The sequence below is a fragment of the Molossus molossus genome, unplaced genomic scaffold, assembly GCF_014108415.1.
Source record: "Molossus molossus isolate mMolMol1 unplaced genomic scaffold, mMolMol1.p scaffold_m16_p_10, whole genome shotgun sequence".
In the NCBI taxonomy this organism is placed as follows: Eukaryota; Metazoa; Chordata; class Mammalia; order Chiroptera; family Molossidae; genus Molossus; species Molossus molossus.
The window spans coordinates 1,624,970-1,649,219 of NW_023425345.1; the positions used below are offsets into that span (position 1 = coordinate 1,624,970).

Sequence of the window (24,250 nt, forward strand, 5' to 3'; positions counted from 1 at the left end):
AGAGGCCGGCGCCCCGCCCGCGGCCCCGCTCCGCTCGCCCCGGCGGCTCGCCCCCGCCCCGCGCTCGGCCTCGCGCCGCCCGGCCGGGTCCCGCCCCCTGCGCGGGTGACGCGGCCGCGGGGCGGGCCCTGGGCGCGGCGGCCCGACTGTCTCGGCGGCGGCGGAGCGAGCGCGGCGCCACGATGGGGGCCCAGCTGAGCACGGTAGGCGGCGGGCGCGGGCGCGGGGCTCGGGGCTCGGGCCCTGGGCACCGGCCGGCACCCCGCAGTCGGCTCGGCGGCGCCCCCTGCCTCCGGCCGCGGGGGCGGGGCGCGGATCCCACCCGCCGCACCCTCCCGCCCCACCCCGGCCCGGGTGTGCCCGGGGCACGTGACTCCCGCCCGGGGCTCTGCCGGCGCCCGGCGCTCCTGCCGCCCGTCCCGTCCCGCCCCGGAGAGGGAGCGGTGCGCGCGTGTGTGCGGGACGTCTGTGACCGGGAACTGTGCGCCCGAGTGTGACAGTGTGACTGTGGCTGGGGAGCGATAGGGCGGCTGAGCGGTGTGCATGCGAACGTGTGCGCGCGTGATGTGCGTGCTCGTGAGTGCAAATGTGTGTGCCTGAGTGTGTGAGGGTGAGGGTGAGAGTCAGTGTGTGTGCCTGAGTGTGTGAGAGCGAGGGTGAGAGTCAGTGCGTGTGCCTGAGTGTGTGTGAGCGAGGGTGAGAGTCAGTGTGTGTGCCTGAGTGTGTGAGAGCGAGGGTGAGAGTCAGTGCGTGTGCCTGAGTGTGTGAGAGCGAGGGTGAGAGTCAGTGCGTGTGCCTGAGTGTGTGTGAGCGAGGGTGAGAGTGAGTGCGTGTGCCTGAGTGTGTGTGCGCGCGAGGGTGAGAGTCAGTGCGTGTGCCTGAGTGTGTGAGAGCGAGGGTGAGAGTCAGTGCGTGTGCCTGAGTGTGTGAGGGTGAGGGTGAGAGTCAGTGCGTGTGCCTGAGTGTGTGAGAGTGAGGGTGAGAGTCAGTGCGTGTGCCTGAGGGTGTGAGTGAGGGTGAGAGTGAGTGCGTGTGCCTGAGTGTGTGTGCGCGCGAGGGTGAGAGTCAGTGCGTGTGCCTGAGTGTGTGAGAGCGAGGCTTGAGATCAGTGCGTGTGCCTGAGTGTGTGTGAGCGAGGGTGAGAGTCAGTGCGTGTGCCTGAGTGTGTGAGAGTGAGGGTGAGAGTCAGTGCGTGTGCCTGAGTGTGTGTGCCTGAATGGCAGCGTGGGAGAGTGTGTGTGAGTGTGTGTGTGTGATGTCACTGGATCCAAGGGCTTTCTGTATCTCTCAGAACCACCACCACTGGGCCTGCCTCCCGGTAACCAGCAGACCTGGCCCCTGGCAGACAGAGGCTTGTGCTGTCAGCCGTTCTACTGATGAAGAAATGGAACTAGACTTGGCAGTGACTTGTGGCGGAGCCTGAATTTGTGGGGCTCCAAAGTCCATTGTCATGCTGCCACTTTTGGGTTGGCCCAAAGTGGCTGTCCCTCCCACCAGGCCCACCTCCTCTGGGATTTCTCAAAAGCCATAGTGACCTGTTGGGGGCTTGTGCTTTACAGGGAGACTGTAGCCAGAGGGCAACCCCTACCCAAGGTGCTGGCTGGGGAGGGGGGTGGGTCGGTTAGGCCCAGCACCTCCACCCCAAGCACCGTGGACTTGGAAGGCACTTGCTCCTCCCTCTGACTGTGAGACTCCTCCCATAGGAAGTGAGGAGGCCCAAAGGGTTTGCTCATAAACAGTATGGCCCAGCCCAGGACTGGGGGGGATATTCAGACCAAGAGGCAGCCTTGCCCAGGGCAAACCTGTGGGCATCACCCCAGTCTCAGTGTAACAGTCCTGTGGTTCTATGTTCCCAGAAATTGCCTTCCCCTGACCCCCACCCCCATGGTGCTTCTCACCTTCTTGCCAGCATTGCTTGGATTTGTCGCTGTGTCCCCAGCATGTGCCTGTTCCACACATGGTTACTGAACAGCTGCGGCCCCCTGGCAGTCCCCTTGAGAGGGGCAGAGCCCTGTCTTGGAGTTAGGAGACCTCATCTGTCCAAGGGGCGGTTGGCAGGAATTGCCCCTTCCTCGTGGGCCCTGCTGAGATCGCCACTTGGCCCCACTTAGCCAGGCCGCCTGGTGCAGGGCTCGGTGTAGTCTGTGGGAGGCCGCCCAGGCTGGTGCCCCGGGCATCTTATCGAGGATGTACAGGCTTTGAGGGAGGCCACTGCCCACACCCTATGGGGGCCCAGCTGAGGGGTTGGCACTTGAGTCTACCAGCCACCTAGACTGAGGGGACGTTGGGGACTGTGGCTCCCCGGCCCCCAGCACAGCGGTGAGTGCTCAGTGGGCCCACCACCACACTTACCCTGGCAATTTCATGCCTCATCTGTGGCCCGTGGGAAGCAGGGCAGTGTCTCCCCTGCAGAGCTCTGCTCACCTGCCCCTCCTCCTGGGTTCCCTTCTCCTGCCCTTGCAAGCCAGGAGCCCCCGCCCTTTTGCAGAACTTCCTCCACTCCCTCCCACTTCCTGAGAAGGGAACCAGGAGGGAGGTGACCTCTCAGATCCCAGTGAGACAGCTGACAGTCAGGCAGCAGGCAGGTAAGCCTCAGCACAGAGAGCTGGCACCTGGGGAGGGCTGGGCCTGCCAGGTGGGGGTCCTGGCACATCCCTCGGCCCACCCAGACCTGACCTGGCAGAGTGGATGCCAGGGTCCCAGTGCAGAATTCCAGGGGATAAACAGCTGTGCATGGCACCCTGTGGTGGGTAGCAAGGGTCCCCAGCCCTTCAGCTGTGGTGGATGAGCTGGGGGCTCCCTGGAGACATCCTGGGTCTCTGGCACCCCATTTCCCTCCCCCCTCCTGTGTAATCAGGCGAGGAGAGGCAGGTGGGGTGTTCCCTATGGGGCCCAGCACAGCCTGCGGAGCATCAGGTCAAGGCCTGGGAGACAGCTGTTTCCTAGGCCCCCTGGGGGGCTGGGGTGAGGTGGTGTGTGTGTGTAGTTTCAGTGTACGAGCAGCACAGCTGAGGAGGAGCTGGGGTGAAGCCTTGGCCGCAGCCATCTGCCTCCTGTTTACTCTGCCCACTGCTCACAGGGGGGTTGACAGAAACAGAGAGGGGGCTCAGAGCCTGTTTCTTCCCACAGTATCCCCGCTCCTTGTGAGTCTAGGAAAGCCTCCACTCTCTGGAGACAAAGCCTTCGCCCCTCCACTGCACCTTTTCTCTGCCCGTGTCGGTCTCCCCCACTGGCTTGAGCTCCTCAGGGGTGGTTCCCCTGGCCTGTGTCCCCCAAATCCAGCATAGGCCCTGGCAGGGGTGCCCACTGGGGTTTGTGGCCTGAAGAACTGACTGAGTGAGGGTCTGCCTCCCCAGATAGGAAGTCCTCTGTATGAAGTCCTCTGCTCTCTCGGTGGCCAAGTGGCATCTGGGCACAGAGAGGCCGTGGGGTATGGCTCGGTGCACAGACTCAGCCAGACACCTGCATTCAAATCCTGACCATGGGGCTTGTCACCCAAGCCTCAGTCCTCACCTGAAATAGGGGTTATCACAGCTCCGCCCCAGCCCCGCAGAGTCCCCTGTTGGTGGGAAGGGACTGGAAACATTCTTCCACCAGCGGCTCTGGTCCCACCACACCCCTGGGAGGTAGGTGTGCCTAACAGGTGAGGATATAGCCAGGAAGCCAGGATCCCAGCCCCGTCGCCTGTGCTCTGTGGAGGGCTGTGGGTTTGTTTTTGTTGCTGTTTTAAATTTTTTTTTCCTTTATTGATTTTAGAGAGAGAGGAAGGGAGAGATAGAAACATCGATGACAGAGAACGTCCATTGGCTGCCTCCTGCATGCCCCCCACTGGGGATCGGGCCCACAACCTGGGCATGTGCCCTGACTGGGAATCGAACTGGCGACCTCTTGGTGCGTGGGTAGATGCTCAACCACTGAGCCACACCTGCTGGGCAGGGCTGTGGGTTTTTAAGATAGGAGGGGCCATGAGTGCCTCACCCTCACCAGGGAGGGATCTGGCCTCTTGCCCTTGTTCCTGAAACTTCCAGGCAACATAAAAAGAATCAGAAAGAGATAGGGTGGAAGAGGTCTTATTGTTGTCCCTTGACAAGTTTATCCACAAATATTGATGGAGTGTCTCTGCTCTGAGTGCTGGGGATGCCTTGGTGATGAGACACATCATCCTGCCCCCCTGCGGCTTCTGCTGCGGGGTCTTCTGTTTCCTGTTGACTGGGGAGCTGGCCCTGCTGTTTGTACCCAGGACTGGCACCCAGGGTGCACAAAGCAGGCTCCCGGGGTCTAGAAGGGCTGTGCAGGGGTTGAGGACTTTCCTTCAGAGCTGTTGGCATGCGTCTTTCTTATGGCCGGGCCAGCACTTGTAGGCTTGGGGCAGGACATAGATTAGGGGCGAGCGACAGAAAATTGGGAACCGAAGTCGACTCCATCTCTCTGAACCTCAGTTTTTCCATTTGTCAAATGAACACAGTTGGCCTGTCTCCCACGACTGGGTGGGCGAGGAAATGCAAGGAAAGGAGCTTTGCAGGCTGAGCACGCTGCAGGCCGAGGGGTCTTTCGCTGTTGCACTTGGCTGTGCATGTAAACAGCTGTGCTGGGAGGACATTAAACTCCTGGAAGCACCAAACACAACTCCAGTCGGCTCTCAGTGCCATTTAAGTTCATTTCCAGGGCTCCCAACAATGGTGATTTCCTGTGAATGGAACTTCACTCAACTTTTTCCTAAACAATATTCCCCATGGATGTAGCTTCTCTGACTGACCTGGGAGGGGCTTACCGCAGAGGAATCTTCAGAATCGTCCTCACCCTGGGGAGTTCACAGAGGGGAGCAGGGGCTGTGGAAGTCTGCTGAGGGCTCCATTAGCTAGGGAGTGCCAATCAGGGAAGATTTGACATTTGAGCTGGGTTCTGAAGGATGAATAGGAGTTTGCTGGTTGGCTGAGGGAAAAGGAAGGGCATTCTGGGCAGAAGGGAGAATTTGCAAAGGTTCCAGGCAAGAAGGGCTTGTGGCTGGTGTGGCCCTCAGTAGGGGCCTTGAGCGTAGATAGTGGGAGTCATGGTGGGTGTTTGAGGAGGGGATGGAGCGGCCTGTTGGTTTGGGCAGCTGTGGCTGAAGGCAGGATATTGGATTGTGGTGGGGCAGGGGGATCTGGGCTGTGGGCTCTGTGACTGGGGCACAGAGAGGGCACCTGCCCTGGGAAGGCTTGGGAAGAGCCATTCTTTGGGCCTGACAGGCCTGGGGTTGAATCCCAGCTCCACCCTGACTTGTATGACCACGGGTTAGTCATTTAATCTCTCTGAGAAACAGGGACGACAGTATCACTTGTCATGAGTGTGGTCCTCTGGGGATTGGAGTGACTTGGGGCACGTTACTGATCCTCTCTGGGCCTCAGTTTCCTGCCAGCACCTATGGCCTAGGGTGGAAGTGAGGATTATCCCAGGGAACTCGTCCCATACCGGGAGCAATGTCAGCTTGGGGACCTTGGTCACATTTGCTCTGCGCATGGCCTTTTCCTGCCCCGTTTCCTCCCCAGCCCTAGTGGGACCGTCCTCATGAGCTTGAGGAAGGTGGAGTCTGGAGAGGCCAAGATTCTCTCCTGAAGTCCTGAGCTGAAACTCGAACCCTGGTCCCCGGACCCCAAGTCCAGGGCTACCAGCCAGGGCCTTAAATGAGACCGGGAGTGGTGAAATGGCACACGGTGCCCGGAACACGGTAGGGGCTGGTTACGTGTACAGGTGTCCTGGCAGGGGCTGTTCTGGCCCTTTCCGGCCTTCCCTTTAGACCATCAGGCACAGACCAGGGGCCCCGTGGGGCGAGGCCTCGGCTGCCCGGCCCGGAGGCCCTACGTAGGCGACACATTGTTCCGAGCCCAACAAGCCTGTAACCTCGGTGACAGCCAGGCAGCTGGAAGCTGCTGGGCCGGTCTGGGGGCGGGGCCCGGCCTGGTGTGGGATCTTGGTGCCTCTGCCCCTCCTTGAGTTGAATATTCCAACTGCCGTGGGGTTTAGTGGCCCCATGAGGGTGGCAGGAAAATTTCTGTGGGTGTACCCATAGTTCTCAGGTGATAGACCACTCCGTGACCTGGGCCACCCTCATGTCATCTCATATCTCAGCTCCCCGAGGAGGTGGGCAGGGCAGTGGCTCTCACCTCTACAGAAGAGAAGGCCGAGGCCCAGAGAGGCCCCCGCAGGCTGGTGGAAGTGAGGAGGTTTACAGGATAGGGAGCAGTAGGGCATCTCGCCTAGCCCTCAGCAGAGCAGGGGCCACGCGCAGGTCTATGCCCTGAAGAATTTGCTACCTCAAGAGCCCACAAAGGAAGCAGAGAGGCCCCTATGGAAGCAAGGCACTTGGCTCTAAGCGTCCTGGCAGCCAAGGCAAAAAGGGGAACTTGCAGTATTACGAAAAGAAGAATGCACACAGTCATTTGCTGAGGGAACAAGTCAGGGAGGTTTCCTAGGGAGAGTGAGTGAACAAGCTGTGAAACCACTTTTTTTTTATTGATTGATTGATTTTAGAGAGAGAGAGACATAGGTCGATTTGTTGTTCCACTTGTTTATGCATTCATTGGTTGCTTCTTGTATGTGCCCTGACCAGGGATCAAACCCACAGCCTTGGCGTATGGGGATGATGCTTTAACCAGCTGAGCTACCTGGCTTTCTTGAGAACCAGTGTTTTGTGTGAACTTTGGGTCTCTGCCTCCTGGTGTGAGCCACCAGCGTGGACTTCCCCTACACCATGCCCTGCTTTTTATTTTGAAATAATTTCAAGCTTATAGTAGTTGCAAGAGTGTACAAAGGGCTCTTGTATACTCTTCATGCAGTTCTACGAAATATTAGCATTTACGGTGTCTGCTTTATCGTGGGTGTGTGTGTGTGGGGTTGTGGCTTTTAACTATTTGAGAGTGTTATAGGTATGGTGCGCCTTTGCCCCGAAATACTTCCGTGCCCTTCTCCTAAGAACAAGGACATTCTTCTGCCTTGCGCAGGGCAATGAACAAATCAGAGAAGTAGCATTGATATAGCGCCGCTGTCTGATTCGTGGGCCCGGATTCATCTTTCACCGTCGGCTCCGCATTGCCCTTCATAACTGTTTTTCTCCTGGGCCAGGCTCTAATCCAGAACCACACCCAGCATTCAGTTGGTCTGTCCCCTTGGCCTCAGTATTAGTGTCCTAGGGCTGCCTGAAAATGAGCACGGACCAGGTGGCATAAAGCAGCCGAAAGCTATCGTCTCGCAGTTCTGGGGGCCAGACGTCTGCGGTCCAAGTGTGGGCAGGCTCTCGCTCTCCTGAGGCCAAGGGGAGCCCTCCCCGCCTCTTCCGGCTTCTCCAGGAGATCGGCCAGCCTCGGCCTCCTTGGCTTGTGGCCACATCACCCCGGCCTGCCTCCTCCTCCGCGTGGCCGTCTCCCAGTCTCCTTCTCTCATAAGGACAGTGTCGTGGGACTTAGGGCCTCCTGGGATAATCCAAGATGATTTCATCTCAAGACCCTTAGAATTACGTTTGCAAAGACCCTTTTTCCGGACGTCACATTCCCAGGATCTGGGTGGACATGTCTTCTGGGGGCCACCATTCCGCCTACCAGAGCCTCCTGTAACCTGGACCCGTTTCTCTGGCTCTCTTTGCCGTTTGTGGCTTTGACGTTTGGAAGATGTTATTTTGGAGAACAGCCCTCTGTTTCCTCATGGGTGGAGGCAGGTTGTGTGTTTCTGCAGGAAGCCCGCGGGGCTGTGATGGGCCCTTCTTATGTTGTGTCAGGAGGTGCAAGACATGCTGTCCCTTCCTGTGGTCCAGAGAGTGGGGGCTTCTTAGGACCCAACTTCCGGGTGGCCAAGGGGTAGGTGCTGCACAGCAGATGCCCTGTGGGGTCAAGGGCCTGCCGGGGCCTGGCCCGGGTTAGGCAATTTCCATGCCCCAGTACCATCTTCACAACCCACAGAGTTGGGCTGTGATCCCCGTTCACAGATGGACACACTGAGCTCAGAGAGGCTAAGTGATCTGCCCAGGGACAACCGCTAGGAAGGGTGGGAGGCCTGTGTCTCTCTTGCCAAGGTGTCCTCTCCAGGTAAACCTGAGCAACGAGCTATCCCGCCATGGGTTTGAGGCTTTCTCTCTGTTTACCACCCCCCCCCCCACTTCGGGTCTTTGTGAGGCTGAGATATGGGGTCAGGGGGCTGGCAAGGAGGAGCCCCTTAGGGCCACGCAAGAGGGTGAGCGTGGGCCTGACATTTAAGTGGTGACTGGGGAGACAGGTGGACTCGGGTCCCTCGAGGGAGTTCCTTCACCTCTCCGAACTTTTCCCTCGTTTATGAAGTGGTGGTGGGGACAGTACCGACCTCACAGGGCCGTCACGAGGTTACCGCTGCGCCGGCTCAGCATGGTGGTCTCAGGGCTTCCGAGAACCCTGCAGCTCTCCTGGTCCAGTTCAGAGAGGGGAAGGGACTTACCCAGGATCACACAGCCAGCAGGGAGCAGAGCTTCCTAGTGCCCGGCCCGGTCTTGGGGGCTCACCCCTGAAGGCGAAGCCCAGGGCTCAGGTTTGTGCGACTGCAGCTTATAGGACCAGGGGAGGTGACTGAGGGAGGAGAGGGGAGAGGGAGCAGAGACACACGGTGCTCAGGACTAAGCACGGGTCCTGGGGAACTCGACTCTGAGCTTCTGGTAGCCAGAGCGAAAATGCTCAGTCACGTAGCGTTCTTTGTCCCTGTTCCTCGGGGCAAATGGAGCTTCGCCAGTGACTCAGTAATGCACTGATGGGTTTCATGAGTCTGGTTTTTGTAACCTCTCCCAGCGGCCAGAGTGCATGCTGGGCTCCCCCGTGAGGATGGTGAGGAGAGGGCATTCCCGGGGGAGGGGACAGCTTGAGCAGAGGCATGGAGGTGTGGACCAGCTTTGTGTCTGAGGGGAGGGCAAGTGGCAGGCCCCTGCCCGCGCTGACCTTGTGGGTCTGTCCCTGTCATTTCAGTTGGGCCACGTGGTCCTCTCCCCAGTCTGGTTCCTCTACAACCTGCTCATGAAGCTGTTCCAGCGCTCCACCCCGGCCATCACCCTCCAGAGCCCGGACATCAAGTACCCGCTGCGGCTCATTGACAAGGAGGTGAGTGCGGCCCCGCGGGGTCCCAGGGTGTGGCCCCAGAGGCAGCTCTCTTTTTCAGCATCACAGCATTTCCCAGGCACTACTATGTGCTCGGGACATGGCCCCCTCTGAAGAAGGTCCTATTATCTGCCCATTTAACAGGTGGGGAAAGCAAGGTGATGTCTATTCCTATGGCTACTAGTAGTGGCAGAGGGATTTGAACCCAGGTCTCTGACCACAGAGCACATTCTCTGAACCACACTTACTATCCCACAGAAGGTCCAGGTGGGAGGGACCCCTCAGGGGTCCAGGTGCCCATATAACAGATGGGAAAACAGGGCGAGCGAGGAGGAGGGGGCATTTGGGTCACACTGTAAGTTTGGACTCAGGCTCAGGCCTCCCGGTGGTCCCAGGTGCCTCGAATCCCTGGGCCCCTTCCTTTAAGACAAGGACTCCTCCCTCCTCCTTTTCCACCCCCAGGGGCATCTACTCAGGGCAGGGCCTGGTGCTTGTTGGTCTGGTCTGTGCAGACCTACTGTGTGAGAAAGACACATCTCTTCGTGTGGCTCCGTCTGCCCCTCCGAGAGGCTCACTGCTGCCCTTGTTCGATATTCCCCAGTTCACTTCGGATCCTGATTTAAAACCATCCCCTCCCCCCTTTGCCCTGTGCCCCTTACTCTCCCCCTCAAAGCCCCTTCCTGGTGCTATTTCTGGTCGTCTGCAGCTGCCCCAGGAAGAGTGTCACAGGGGAAACTGAGTCACGGAGCACAGAAAGTCACCTGCCCTGGGCTCCACACAAGTCTCACGTGTCCTTGACACAGCGTGGGGCTTCCTGCGACGGAGGGGTTGTGTGTCTGTCATTGTACCAGGAGTTCATAGAAGAATTAGAAGCCAGAGTTAGAAACCAGAGTCACCCCCTCCCAGATGAGACCACACTTACTCCTTCACTATGTTTCTTACATATTTTTCTTACTAAAAGGAAATCGTAAGGTTTTGAAATATTTTCCTTTCTTCTTTTTTTTTTAATATATATTTTTATCCTCACCCAAGGACGTTTTTTGCATTTATCTTCAGATAGAATGGGAGGGAGAGAGGGAGGAAGAGAAAGAGAGAAACATCGAGGTGAGAGAGACACACCGAGTGGTCGCCACCCACACAACCCCAGCCGGGGTCGGGGACAAACTGCAACCGAGGTACGTATCCTTAGCAGGAACCGAACCCGGGACTCTGTGGTCCACGGGCTGATGCTCTAACTGCTGAGCCAAACCGGCCAGGGCGCGGGTCTGCTTTTGGATCCTTCGCTGTGCTTTGCCGTCGGCCCAGGGAAAGGCCCCTGCTGCCTCCTGTCTCTCTGGACGGGACTGGACCAGGTGATCGAAGGTCCCGAAGCGCTGAGTCTGCTGCTCGGGTGGTCACCGCCAGCAGCCTCCTGGCACCATGCTGAGCTGTGCCCAGGTTTAGCCTCCTGACTGCTGTGCCCTGTGAGTGGGGGTCCAGCACAGTGATTATTAGTGACTTCCCCACACTTCTCTTCTTCCTCCAAAAATTATGTGGCTTGTGGGTTTCTGACCTTGAGCCCCAGGACCAGTCGATAATTCTGGAGTCTGCTCCCTGGAAGCCTCGGGCTCTGTTGCCTAGGGTGCAAAGGCTTCTGGGGAGGCAGCTTCAGGCTGCGATGGAGAGGCCCGCCGGCCAGCGACCAGCCCGGGTCCTGCCTGGTGGCCGGACACATCTTCCCTGAGATCCCGGCCACCGGCCTCTGCTCACACACTTCAGTGGCGCTCTGTTCCTTTGGAGAAGTCTGTGGCCCCCTCGCCCCGAGGGAGAACACTCTCTGTGTTGGTGGACCTTGTCCTGTCACCTAGCCTCATGTGAACATGTACTGGACACTTTCCTGTCTGCCGAGCTGCCGCTCCACACCCATCCCCCTGGCTGCACTGCGTGCAGGGGAGACCCCGCAGTGGCCTGCTGGAGCCCAGGTCAGGAGTCAGGGCCCTCGGTTCAGTTCCCAGCTCTGAACACAGCTGTCTGGCCTCGGTTTAAGACCACTTAGCGGCTGCCCTGGCCGGTTTGGCTCAGCGGTTAGAGCGTCGGCCTGCGGTCCTGAGAGACCCGGGTTCGGTTCCCGCTAAGGGCACGTACTCGGTTGCAGTTTGTCCCCGGCCCTGGTCGGTTGTGTGGGTGGCAGCCACTCGATGTGTCCCTTTCACATCGATGTTTCTCTCTCTCTCTTTGTTCCTCTCCCTCCCTCCCACTCTACCTGAACAAAAAATGGAAAAATGTCCTCGGGTGAGGATCAAAAAAACCATAAAACTGCCACGTGCCATTGAAATGTGAGGTATTGTTATTAGGAAAAGTAGGCATCACCAGTGGAAGAATTCTGGGATGTATTCAAACAGTGGTGAACAAGTAGAATGCAACCTGGAGAAGAGGCAGCAAGTGCAGCAATAAATGTAAAAAAAAAAAAAAAAGACCACTTAGCGGGGTTTCTGGAGCTTTAATCCCTGCTCCTTCCTCTTGACCAGCCTCTGCCCCACTTTGGGATGTGACTGCTGTTCTCCCGCCTATGGCCCTGGGCAGGGAGACTGCCACGCCCCTGCCCTGGCCACGCCCCTGCCCTGGCCACGCCTCCTGCCCTGAGCGGCAGGCTGCAGCCATGGCTGCTCCAGTTCACGGTTGGCTTTGAGTGTGGTGGTGTCTAGAGCCCCTCTCTTGAGCCTGGGCCTGGGCACGTGGGGCCTTGTCTCAGCTCTGGCCCTAGTTTACCAGCCCGGTCCCTAAGTTCTTCCTGCGGCCCCAGGACACTGCTCAGGCTGATGGCAGGGGTGGGTCCCTCCCTCCTGCTCCTGGAATGTTCTGGGCCATCTGGCAGCCTCCCTTTGGGATCCTGAGTACTTTCCGCTCTGCGGTCTTTCTGTGTGGCCCTGGGCAGGTGGCGAGGACAACGCGCAGGTGTGCCTGACCTCTGTGCCCTCACACGTTCCTGCAGGTTGTGTCCACGTGTGAGGACAGAGGTGTCACTTCTCCCAATGACTTGGGGGCACTGGGGAGGGGTCGGGGCTCTGAGTCTGGTGGCCCCTCTGCCCTGGGTGCCGTCCGACAGCTCGAGCCTCTTTGCAGATCATCAACCACGACACCCGGCGGTTCCGCTTTGCCCTGCCGACACCCCAGCATATCCTGGGCCTCCCTGTAGGTGAGTGCAGCCCCAGCCCAGCCCCGACAGAGGCAGGTGGTAGGTCAGGGAGGGGGGACTTCGCACTTCAGGGAGAGAGCAGGGAAGGCTTCAGGGAGGAGGTGACCGTCACCGTGGGCCTTCCAGAGTACGTGTCAGCAGGAGAGAGGAACTGCCCCGGCGTCCCTGGCAGTGACTTCAGCACAAGCAGAGGCGTGGTGGCAGGAAGCTGGGACGTGATGGGAGTCCCTGAGGTGGCAGTGGGAGCCACGCCGGCTCGGCTTTGAGTGCTGGGTGGGCACAGGGCGGTAGCTGACGAGCCCAGTGGGTCTGCAGGGCTGGTTCCTGACCCGGTCACTCTCCCGTCTCACAGGCCAGCACATCTACCTCTCGGCAAGAATCGATGGAAACCTGGTCATTCGGCCCTACACGCCCGTCTCCAGTGATGATGACAAGGGCTTCGTGGACCTGGTCATCAAGGTGAGGTCTTGGGGCCACAACCACATGGGACGGGTGTGGAGGTAACCACGTCATAGCGAGGCCTTTAGCGGCCCCATGTCCCCTGCAGACTCATCTCTGAAGGCCTGTTGCTTCCTGCGCCTGGTTTCAGAGTGAAGAGCAAACTGCTTGACCAGTAAAAGCCACGTGTGGGGGTCTCGGCGGAGGGCAGGCCCGGGGCTCGGGCTGAGCGTCCTCACACAAGGACAGCCCATCTGCAGCAGAGGGCCGGCAAGGCCGACAGCTCACCCTCCCACTCCCGGAGCCGGCCATCTGCATGGTGGCCGGGTGCCCACCCCAGCACATTCGGTCACAGGAGCTCTGTGGCCGCGGGGCCTTTCCCGGGCGTGCTTCCCTGAGAAACGTCGCCCAAACTCGCAGGGTGCGGTGTGAGGAGCCCGCGGGCACCGGGTGGGAGCTGCAGAGAGGGGCCGGGGTGGGAGCCTGCGGGGAAGACGCAGTCATTACAGGCGACGGACCAGCGAGACACAACAACCGGCCAGGACTGTGGAAATGTGCCGAGTGGAGAGAGACGTGACCACAGCGCAGGGCATTTTATGAAAATTCAACACAGACTTCACAGTGGTGATCCACGTTCTCTGATTCCACCTCCAACAGATGTGGACTGGCCCAGGCTGGTGGCGTGGGGTTTAGAGACCGTCCTCGGTCATGGCCCAAAGCCCCACGGCCCCTGGCTCAAGGCCCCCGGGGCCCCTCCACTGGCCATTTGTGGGTAGAGGGAAAGAGGCAGAGTCCCCACTGAGTCCTGGGGCCAGCACTGGGTCTGTGAGGGCAGGAAGGGAGCCTGGCTTGTTGGTCCTGGCTCTGACCTGGGGCTCTTCATGGCTCAGTGTCATTTAGACCCCTTGCTGGGTGCCCAGCTGATCTTTGGCCCCTATCCTTAGCTGGAGAGCCACCAGTGAACATGTGGCCACCACAAGTCAGTGCTTACTCCAGGTGACATGGGACTAAGCCCCTGGAACCGGCACCAGACCTAGGGCAGGGGTAGGGTGACGAGTGAGGTGAGAGCTGATGGCTGAGGAGGAAAAGGACCTTCAGGTGCAAAGGCCCTGAGGTCAGAAGGAAGCACAAGGACTAAAGCAGCCAAAGGGCAGTGGATCAAGTCAGGTTGGGTCAATTGGGCCAGGCAGGGCCTTGGAGGCCCTAGTAAGGTTTGGGGCTTCATTCAGAAGCAAAGGGAAGGTGGTGAGGGTTCAAGCATCTGTTCTCACTGAAGCCACTCTGGCTGGATGTGGAGGTGTTGGGGGGATTCACGTAGAGGATAAAAAAAACTCATGGTGCTCTGGCCGGGTTGGCTCAGCGGTTAGAGTGTTGGCCTGAGGTTCAGAGAGACCTGGGTTCAGTTCCCGCTAAGGGCATGTACCTCGGTTGCAGTTTGTCCCCGGCCCTGGTTGGGTTGTGTGGGAGGCAGCCACTCGATGTGTCCCTTTCACGTCGCTGTTTCTCTCTTCCTCTCTCCCTCTCACTCTATCTGAACAAAAAATGGAAAAATGTCCTCGGGTGAGGATAAAAAAAAGAAAAAACTCATGGTGACCAGGCCCCTCCTGGCTTGGAGACCTCGCTGGCTGCATTGGTCCTGGGTAAAGGTCAGAGCTGGCCTGCTGCACAGTGTACTCTGACCAGCCCCTCTCCCCGCACTCCCTGCCCCACCCCCATACAACGACGCATCCCCAGGCTGCAGCCACATGGAGCTCCTCCTTCCCGAGTCCCCAGTCCTGGGCCGCTGCAGCTGCACACTGTCCCTCCCCTCACTGCTGCTGGCCCCCAGGCCCAGCGAAATACCCCGTGCAGCCGGCCCAGCCCTGGGCAGAGTAAGCTGCTCCTCTCTCTCCGCATCTTTTTATCTGAGGCTTGTAGCACTTCCTTTTTCCCCAAAGCTGGAGTCCCAGAGGGCACAGGGCAGGAAGTTATTCTAGGAGTGATGTTTTTATGACAGCACAAAATGGAAAGAACTGAGCACCCACTGGAAGGGTGTGGCTGAGCCCACTTCCGGAGCCTTTCGCCCTCACTGTGCTGACGGCGTCTGAATCCTTCATCGGGGGTCCACAGAGAGGGCTCTTGGTAGAACGTTAATGCATCGGATCGAGCCATGGGGTTGGTTGCTTTGTGTTCCAGGAAATGTTGGGGGGGTCAGATTCCTGGGGGTACTAGGCACAGACGGGTACGTTTTGATTGGGGGGGCACTCTGTGAGGCCACACGCGGGCTGCAGAGAGCCCCTGAGAATCACTTCCCATTATGCCCAGAGCTCACTCTGCAGCCATGGGAACGGGGACTGAGGACTGTCGTGTGTCTTGCAGGTTTACTTCAAAGACACCCATCCCAAGTTCCCCGCTGGAGGGAAGATGTCGCAGTACCTGGAAAGCATGAAGACTGGAGACACCATTGACTTCCGGGGCCCGAACGGGCTGCTGGTCTACCAGGGCAAAGGTGAATGGGGTTGAGTCCTGAGGACCCAGCAGGCTGCGGATGCTGGTGCAGCTCTGGCCTCTGCCGCTGTCTGGATGGGTGACTCTCGCTGGGCAAGCTCTTTCCTCTCCAGCGCCTCCGCTCCCTAGCTTTAGGGAAAATTGGCCAGCGCAGGGGTTGCAGACTGGCTGCCCTTGGGGCCGCAGCCGCCCACAGACCAACCTTGTTTGAAAACAAGCGAAAGGGTTGTGCTGGAGCCTCCCGTGCACCGGCCTGTGCACGGCTCCCACCGGCTGCTGGAGGAACCCACCCTGTGCTCCTCCAGGTTTGAGCTGGTCCTGATAGCCCACCATCCACCCCTCACCCTAAGTGGCTGGGGGGATGCCTCGGACCCCGAAAGAAGGGGCAGGGTCTTCAGCCCATCCAGGCCCCAAACACGGCATGTGTGAGAGCCGGGCCTCATCCCTTCTCCTCTCCCCAGGAAAGTTTGCCATCCGCCCAGACAAGAAATCCGACCCAGTCATCAAGACGGTGAAGTCTGTCGGCATGATCGCGGGAGGAACAGGTGTGTGGACCCGGGGCCCCTCTGGAGCCCCCAGCGGGTGGATGTTGTGGGTGGGGGTCAGGGCGTAGTACGGGGCACAGATATGAGCAACAGGGAGCAGACCAAGGTCAGGGGCCCCAGCCCAGTTGTCCTGGCACCTCCCCCTGGGCACCTGCCTGGCACCGGGTCTTGTGAGCAGGGCTCACTCAGCCTTGGAAGGGCTGCCGTTTTGCAGGCATCACCCCGATGCTGCAGGTGATTCGAGCTATCATGAAGGACCCGGATGACCACACCGTATGCCACCTGCTCTTTGCCAACCAGGTCAGTGGGCGTTCCTGAGGTGTGCACACCAGGCCCGGCTGAGAGGGACGTGGGGCCTGTGAGACGTGCTGAAGATGCTTGGGACGGCTGCAGTGGGTGGGGGCTGGGCTTTTTAGTCGTGTCTGGCCTGACACTTGTGGGGTGGAGAGGGCCAGGCACCTGGAGCACCCCCCACCTGAGATGTGCTCCCCTGGATGCTCCCCCTGAGCCTCAGCACGCCCTCCGTGAGCGGAGTGCAGAGCCCACCGGTGGAGTGGGCAGATGCTGGCCTGGGCTGGGGCCGGCCCGGAGACAGAGGGGCCGTTCTCACAGGGGAGGTGCCAAGAGCCCTCTGCACTAGGTCCCTGAGCTGGGGTGTTGTGGCAGGGTTTGGTCCTGGTCTCTCACTCCTGAGTGCGTGTCCTCCTCCCCACACCTGCTGCCAGCCTGCCCTGGCCTGCTTTGTGGCCTTGGACAAGTCACTTCCCCTCTCTGGGCTTCGATCCCTCAGCTGGAATGAGCAAGGTCATCATAGGTCTTTCCTGGTTCAGTATTTCATGACTGATTATGTGGATTTGGTAAAGTGATGTCCCTGTAGGGGGAGGCCAGGATGAGACCTTCCTTCCCTGCAGTGTGGGGGCTGTGTCCAGGTACGGTCCCCTGGCCTAGGCTCTGTACCACCATCTGTGAGGAAACAGCCCTGAGGAACAGGACTTGCCTAAGGTCCTTGGTCTCGCACCGCTGCAGAAAACTGCCTGTCCAACCAAGGTGGCCCCACGAGGCCCTGGGGTGGGTAGAAAGAGCCAGAAATTCCAAGCTGCTGGTGGGGCAGGAGGGCAGGTCGCAGTTGGACTTGTCCACGCTGGGTTAGTCTTTGTGGAGGCTCTCAGTCCTCTGTCACGCAGACGGGCATCTCTGCGCCTCTTAGCCCGTCGCCTGACAGCCCACTGGCCAGCGCAGTGCAGCTGCCCCTGTGTAAGCTCTGGACGCGGAGGCCCAGAGAGGGCTTGACAGGCCGCTTGACCAGCTCTCGCTAAAATCAGTAAAGGAAAAAGTAGTAGTGGAGCATTTTTACACAAGTGTTGGGTGAATGACTAAGGATGGTCGGTCTAAGCCAGACAGAGAGGAAAAGACTGACGGACTGAGTCCTCTGCTGAAAAGTTAAAAATACGCGCTTATTTGTGCGGGAGGACATACAAATAAGGTAGGAAAATAAATAAGGAAACAAAATAATGCATCACCAATAAAAATTAGTATCTTTAATATTAAAACAGTTTTACAAACTAATAAAAGGTATGACTAGACCAGTGATAAACTTATTTTTTTATTTTTATTTTTTTGTTAACCCTCATCCAAGGATATTTTTCCATTGATTTTTAGATAGAGTGGAAGGGAGAGAGAGGAGAGAAACATCGATGTGAGAGAGACATCGATTGGTTGCCTCCCAAACGTGCCCCAACTAGGGCCGGGGATTGAACCTGCAACCCAGGCACATGGTCTTGACCAGAAATTAAACTCATGACCTTTTAGTCTATGGGCCGATGCTCTAACCTCTGAGCCAAACCAGCCAGGGCAAACTTATTTATTAATAATAAAAAATAATTGCCCAGCTGGTGTGGCTCAGTGGTTGAGCATCGACCCAGGCACCAGGAGGTTGCTAGTCGGTTCCCAGTCGGGGTGTATGCCCGGGTTGTGGGCCCAGTCCTCAGTGGGGGGCGGGCAGGAGACAGCCAGTCAATGTTCTCTCTCCTCGATGTTTCTATCTCTCTCAAATCAATAAAGAAGGAAAATAAATAAAAAAATAAAAATAATAACATAATAACAATAAAAAGTAAAACATGAGATTTACGTTCCATCAGTCTGATTGGCAAAGATCGGACAGTGTGGGCACAGGAGTAGGAAGATAAACACTGTCAGTCATGCCTCCTGGAGGAGAGGACAATGGACTGAACTCTGTAGGGCTACGTGGGCTGCCAGGTGTCTCATTTCTTAATTTATGGTTGTACAGCCCGAGACCCCAGAACATAAAAAGGCTTGTCCGAGGGATGAGGGTGGAAAACCTTCATTCTTTTAACTGAACCACTCATTATTCTAAGTATCATCACCACCAGCTAGGGATCATCACAGTTAGGGTTCTCTTTCCTTCCAGTCTGTCTGTCCTCTGCTCAGTAGTGAGTGCTCCCATCCTTAGTTGTTTCCCACTCTCTCCACTCCCCACTGCCGCGCACATTTCCCCACCGAGGTTTGCAAACGGTGTTTGTGATGAACGTCCTCTGCCGCCTGATCCGCTGAGCGAGATGACGGGATGAGTGTTGTTAGGAGGCTGGTGAGCGGGGCGGACCGCTCTCCTGGAAGCTTCAGGTGTGTGGCCCGTGGGTGGGACCGATGACAAGCCCAGGGGCAGTCCCTGTCGCCCCTCCTGACCCCTGGACGCGTGCCCGCACAGACCGAGAAGGACATCCTGCTGCGGCCGGAGCTGGAGGAGCTGAGGAACGAACATTCCGCGCGCTTCAAGCTGTGGTTCACGGTGGACAAAGCCCCTGAAGGTGAGCGATGGGAGCGGGTGTCCTTGGGTGCCTGCTCTCACTGTGGCCTGGGAGGGAGGTGGCGTGACCCCCATCTCACAGACCGGGAAGGAGGGATCAGAGAGGGGAGGGAAGTGCCCCACGGCACACAGCTGGAAAACACCAGCTGGGCCTGGAACTCACAGGCTCACAGGCTCCTCCAGAGCCGGGCCTTCCCTTGGCTGCACTGCCCCCTGCTGGACAGAGGAGGCCAGCCTTCTCCCGTGGGCGGGGGCTCCCAGTGGGGCAGGTCTCCAGGGCCAGTGCTGGGGCTGGGAGTGGTGGCTCCCACTGCCGGTGGTGCCCTGTTAGGTACTTTCCACCCACTCCTGCCATCAGCCGTGGGGGGTGGGCTGGGCTGATGTGGGGTCACCTGTCCAGGTGTTTAGCTGTTTGCCAGGGTCACGCAGTTGATTGTGGAGGAACCAAAACCCCGTAGGAGGCAGTGAATGAGGGCTGCCCCCAAACTGGAAACGAGGTTGCCCTCTGGGAGCCGAACTCCTTTATTCTCTTGCCTTTGGTAGATAGGGGTGCAAAAAATAATGTTTTCTTTGCTGTGGGAAGAGTAGCAGATCGGGCTTCTTTGTAGACAATACCAGTGATGTTTGCTTCACCGTTGGGAGACAATGGGCAGTGGTGGGGAGTGCGGCAGACTGGAGAGCACCTGCCCTGTCCAAAGCGGGTACCCCTCCCAGCTGCAGGCCAGTCGGCTCTGTGGGACTCAGCCCTGTAGCCCAGGCCTTCCCACGTTTTAAGGGAAGCTGGATCTGTATTTTCATGGGAAATTTTTGAATGTTAGGAACATTTTCTAAGTACCCAGGGAGGCGCCAGCTTGTAATCTCATTCACATTCTTCCACCCCGCCCTTGCTTGGCCTCCAGCTTCTCACGCAGCCCCACGGTTCCCTGGGACTCAACTGTGGTGCGGGAAGTGAGCAGATGGCTCTGGGGGCTGGCGCCCATCTGATGAGCTCAGGCATCTGGGCCCATCCCTGAGAGGACAGCCTCCCCCCTGGTGACTACGTCTGCGAGCCTGACCTGGGCCTGGATGGACGGTGGACCTGACATCCGGTCCCGAGGCCTCTGGCTGGACCGGCTGTCCTGGGCCAGCCATCTGAGCTACAGGTGCCCTCCTGTTGGGGGCCTCTGCTGTGTGGCCCCATGGGCTGATGTTCGGGTGGGATCAACAAAAACAGGCTTATTAGTAAATTACAGAGTACGGTAACAGGTGGTCAGGGAGACCCCCAGTTGGGAGGCAGAGCTGCTCTTTCTCTAGTAAAGAAGGGAACATTTAAGTTGTACCCAGGTCTCATTCGAAAGGGGGGGAATGATAGTTTAGCTCTGTTCAGGTTGCAGGTTCTAGTAGTGCGGTAGGGTAGGCTCCTGAGCCACAATGGGAACGCCCCTGTCCACGGGAGGTGGGGACCAACACTGCCCCCTGCTGGTGGCAAATGGTAACACTCAGACCAAAGTGCCACCTCCTAGGGACCGTTTTAACAGTACCAGTTACCAACCAAGGGAGGTACCATGGGTTTTCTCTTCTCATTTTATATTTAGGTTTATTGTTACCCTGACCCACACTTAAGAGCAGTTAAGGTATTGCTATAACGCTGGGTATAAACTGAGCTTCTAGATGTTGAGAAAGGAAAGGGTACTGGCCAGGCAGCTATCATGGTGCCATAAAGGAACAGGAGAGGGGCCAGCCGGTCGTGAATGCAGCCGACTCGTGCTTCCCCCACAAAACCACCACCCACGCACGTAAAGAAAACACTGTCTGGAAAGACAGAGATGGTCTCGCGTACCCGCTCATTTCATGTTAGCAAATAGTTGCTCTGTGCCATTCTTTACAGTCCTTTCCGATCTGTTTCTCAGCTCAACAATGTTATGTGTCTGTGCCCTGCCTCATTCCAGAAGGGATTTTAGGCAGCTCAAAAAGACCCAGAGTGAGTCAGAGTGGTACAAATAGAAAGTGGGAGCGAGAGAAAAACAAGGGCAGGGCCATAAAGTGGAGTCGGGAAGGAGGCTGGCACGAAAACATGGCCTGGGACGCACACTTGCTGCAGATGGCATGTGTGTCACCCTGAGCTCCCCGGCAGCCAAGGTGCAAAGGGAGATGTGCTCAGTTACTTAGATCAGCATCCATGAGATACAGTGCTCCATTGCTCGGCACCCCGTTGCCGAGGCTAGCTGGGACTGTCCCAGCCCCTCCCAGGGGACCCCCACAGAGTGGGCAGTGTGGTGCAATGAGTGTCCATCTAGGCAAGGTCCCTCAGTCACGGCCTCCTGACCTTGGGCTTCCAGAGCTGGGTTTCTGTTGGGGTCAAGGGCTTTAGTGAGGCTTTTCCAGGCTGTAAAAAACAGACAAGCCAGGTAACCGGGTGTCAGGCTGGAGGGACTAGGTACAAGCCATCCCCAGCCTCAGCCAGTCCTGGCAGAGCACCGGGCCCCGACAGGCAGTGGCCCTGTCTCTCCTGGCCCTCCCATCTGCTACCCACACCTCCGCCCGCCGCCGCCCTGATCACCCCCTCTGCCTCCGCAGCCCCCTGCGGGATGTGCTGGGGATCACCCCGTCCTTTGGCCAGAGCTCAGGCTGCCCCAGGGTCGGGCACTCACAGTGGGTTCAGGAGGTGGCCAGCGGCGGCTCCTCAGGGAGGTTAGCGTGCGGCCGGTGGGGGGCATCCACAGTTTTCTCCGTGTGTCTGTCCCTCGGGCTGAGCTGCTCAGCATGAGTCATTTGAGGCCTGTGGCTACATGGCCAGTGTGTACCCTCAGTCCCCAAGTGTATTTGTCCCACTGAACAGTGAAGAGCCGTGAAGGAAGGGGAGCTTGTACCGGTCCCCTCCTCGCTCGTCCGAAGGGAGGGGCAGCGTGGTAGGCAGCACATTCGGGAGAGGGTGGGAGCCCTCCTCTCACCCAGGCCTCATACCCTGTGAGGCAGGCAGGATGGCCTCTGAGGACACACGGGCACCGAGGCTCAGAGGGCTATTTGCCCTGCAGGTTGGAAGCCAGAGCTGAAGAGGCAGCCATCTGTCTCCTCTTCCTCTCTTCTGCCCCAACACGGCCCCGTCAGAGCCCCGTCCTCCCGACAGGGCCCTGCCAGCCCTCAGTCCCCACTGTACCAGGCTGGGTGGCCCCTCTGTGAGCAGCCCCTGCAGCGGGTCAGTCCCTGAGGGTCCGTGTTGGACTAGAGCCCTTTGGGACACATTCCATCTTTCATTATTAATTGAGCAAATACTATGCGCCGGGCACCACACAGGGTTCCTCATGGCCAGCACCCTGATGGGGGCAAGACTTCGACAGTGGGCCCGATAGAGAATGTCACCTGGCCCGGCCCGGGGCTGGACACTGGCCTGGGGCTGGACTTCTGGGACCTGGACTGCACATCCTAGCCGAGTGCATGACTCCTCATGTGAACTAGGGCAACTCAGGTCCGGGTCCTCGGGGCCTGATCTCACATCTGCAAAATGAGGGCCACTCAGGGTGGTTCTGAGGCCCGCCCGAGGGGCCAAACGGAAGTGAACGGCTTTGCAAACTGGGAAACCATGAGAAGCTTGCGTCTGTGCTCTGGGCAAGCCGGGCTGAGGCCCGCGTCAGGGCGAGGTGTGCTGCAGTCGCTCTCCACTCTCCAGGGTTTGCTGAAAGAAGGGAGGCATTCAGGGCACGGAGCCTCGCCAGCGCGGGAGGGGTGCTGGGCAGGCGGGCAGGCGCTGGGCAGCCGCGGCCGGGCTCCGCTCACCCAGCCTTCCCTCCGCAGCTTGGGACTACAGCGAGGGCTTTGTGAACGAGGAGATGATCCGGGACCACCTCCCGCCCCCAGAGGAGGAGCCGCTGGTCCTGATGTGCGGACCCCCGCCCATGGTCCAGTTCGCCTGCCTGCCCAACCTGGACCGCGTGGGCCACCCCAAGGAGCGCTGCTTCACCTTCTGAGGGCGGGCGCTGGCCGCGCACATGCCTGCCCGTGCCCTGTCTGCACCCCCCGGCCCTGCCATCTTCACCCTCCCTGCCCCCATCTCACACTGGCCCTGGGTTCAGCCTGGCCTGCCCGTGCCTGGGTGGTCACCCTGCTGGGCTGGCCCCAAGGGGCCCCATTGGGAACAGGGTTCAGTTACAGTGGGCCACCACGGCCACCTTCAGGACAGGTTCCTGTCTGACCCTCACCCGTTCTTCCCAGTGATGCCTGGCCCCGGGTTCTGCCCCTCCCTCTTCCCCACACCCCACACCCCACACCCCACACACTACTGGGCCAAGACTGCCAGCACCGAGTTCCACCCACCCCGCCCAGATCACAGTCCGGAAGTAAACGGAAATATACGGCAGTCCAGGGCTGCGGGTGCCAGGGAACCCCTGCCCCCACCTTGGGGCCCGCGCCCTGCACCACCTGCCTCAGGGCCAGGCGGGCCTCAGCACCTGACACTACAGGACAGGCACTGCCCAAAGTCCCCTTGGCGGGGGCTGCTGGGGGCGAGCGGCTGCCCCCACCGCAGGGCCCGAGGAGGAGGGGCTGGCCGGGGCCCTTGGGCTGGCACTTGGCCCTCCCAAAGCCTCCACTCTCCCCAGTGCACCCAGTGCTCGGCAGCTTTGGGAGTTCCAAGCTGTCAGCCTGGAGGTTAGATCCGCAGCTTGAGGTCCTGGGCCACCAGCCCCGTGGCAGAGGTAAGACAGAGCTGATGTGTATTTCCTCCTCTGTCCCAAAGCCACCCTCCCGCTGCCTGCCCCCCAGCGTGGGGAGATTCTGAGCAGTCTTCTGTCCTAGCCATGGTCTCAGTGGCCTCGATGTTGCCTTTAGACAGAGTGGGTTACCTCTTGCATAGCGGCTTTTTCAGAGTCATTTATGAGCAGAAAAAACGTTGCAATAAAACTTTGCTAATATCAACCCTTGTGCGGATCCTCGAGGCTGTGTCCCTGAGGGGTGGCAGGAATCGGGAACAGGAGGGGCTGCGCAGGGCCTGGCGTCCCGAGAGGACAGAAGAGTATGCACAGGAAGAAAGAACACCAGAGGTCCAGTGGCAGACCCCAGCGGCCATGCTCTCCCCGAATGTCAGACGAGCGCCCCCTGTCGTCACGCTCTGTCTAGCAGATGGGTCGCGTTTAGTGTGCAGCGAGTCCCCTACCGTTGGGCAGTCAGGCTGTCTCAGTGTGTGGATGTTGTAGGGAGTGGTGGCATCTTCGCCCTTCTTCCAGGTGGTTTCCTCTGGACAGGTTCCTGGAGCCAGAGGCCGGGCCAGGGCTGTGCACCCGGGAGGCCCGCCTCAGACTCCCCGTATGCCCAGCCCCAGCCGTCTATCTTGTCCCAGCAAGGTGTGATCGCACAGGGCGTCTCCAGGCCTCTCTGGACCACTCCGACGTGTCTTCCGTTTTGCTTTCTCCTCCTGGCAACCCTGAGAAAAGTAGGGAGAAACCATTAACCCCGTTTTCAGCTGGACAGACAGGCTCAGCAATGAATGGCTTTTGGGTTGGAGGTGGCGCCGGGTGAGGGCTGGGCCACTGCCCCGTGGAGGGCCCCGAGGGGGAAGGGCGCTCACTAGTCTCCACATCCATTCCTGAACTGCCCCAGGTGCTGGGGACTCTGGCCACCCCGACACACACTTCCCTGCTCCTGGGGTGCTAGTGAGACAGCAGACCACAGAGGATGGTAAAAGCCCCGGCAAAAATTAAAGATGGTGATGAGACAGTGGGGA

General features: G+C 58.9%; 1 protein-coding gene across 2 annotated transcripts; it reads left to right on the plus strand.

Annotated features, from left to right (window-relative positions):
- Positions 1–144: 144 nt before the first annotated feature.
- On the plus strand, positions 145–23,453 carry LOC118623641 (NADH-cytochrome b5 reductase 3). 2 transcript variants are annotated; one of them, XM_036251442.1, is made up of 9 exons: positions 145–203; positions 8,958–9,089; positions 12,189–12,261; positions 12,614–12,720; positions 15,058–15,187; positions 15,648–15,731; positions 15,946–16,031; positions 18,457–18,556; positions 22,327–23,453. In XM_036251442.1, exons 1-9 carry the CDS (start codon positions 183–185, stop codon positions 22,497–22,499), a joined length of 906 nt encoding a protein of 301 aa, XP_036107335.1. In that variant the 5' UTR covers positions 145–182; the 3' UTR covers positions 22,500–23,453. The 2 variants fall into 2 exon arrangements, with proteins under 2 accessions (XP_036107335.1, XP_036107336.1); XM_036251443.1 differs by lacking the exon at positions 145–203 and adding an exon at positions 2,537–2,585 and having other exon boundaries at positions 22,327–22,529.
- Positions 23,454–24,250: the final 797 nt, after the last annotated feature.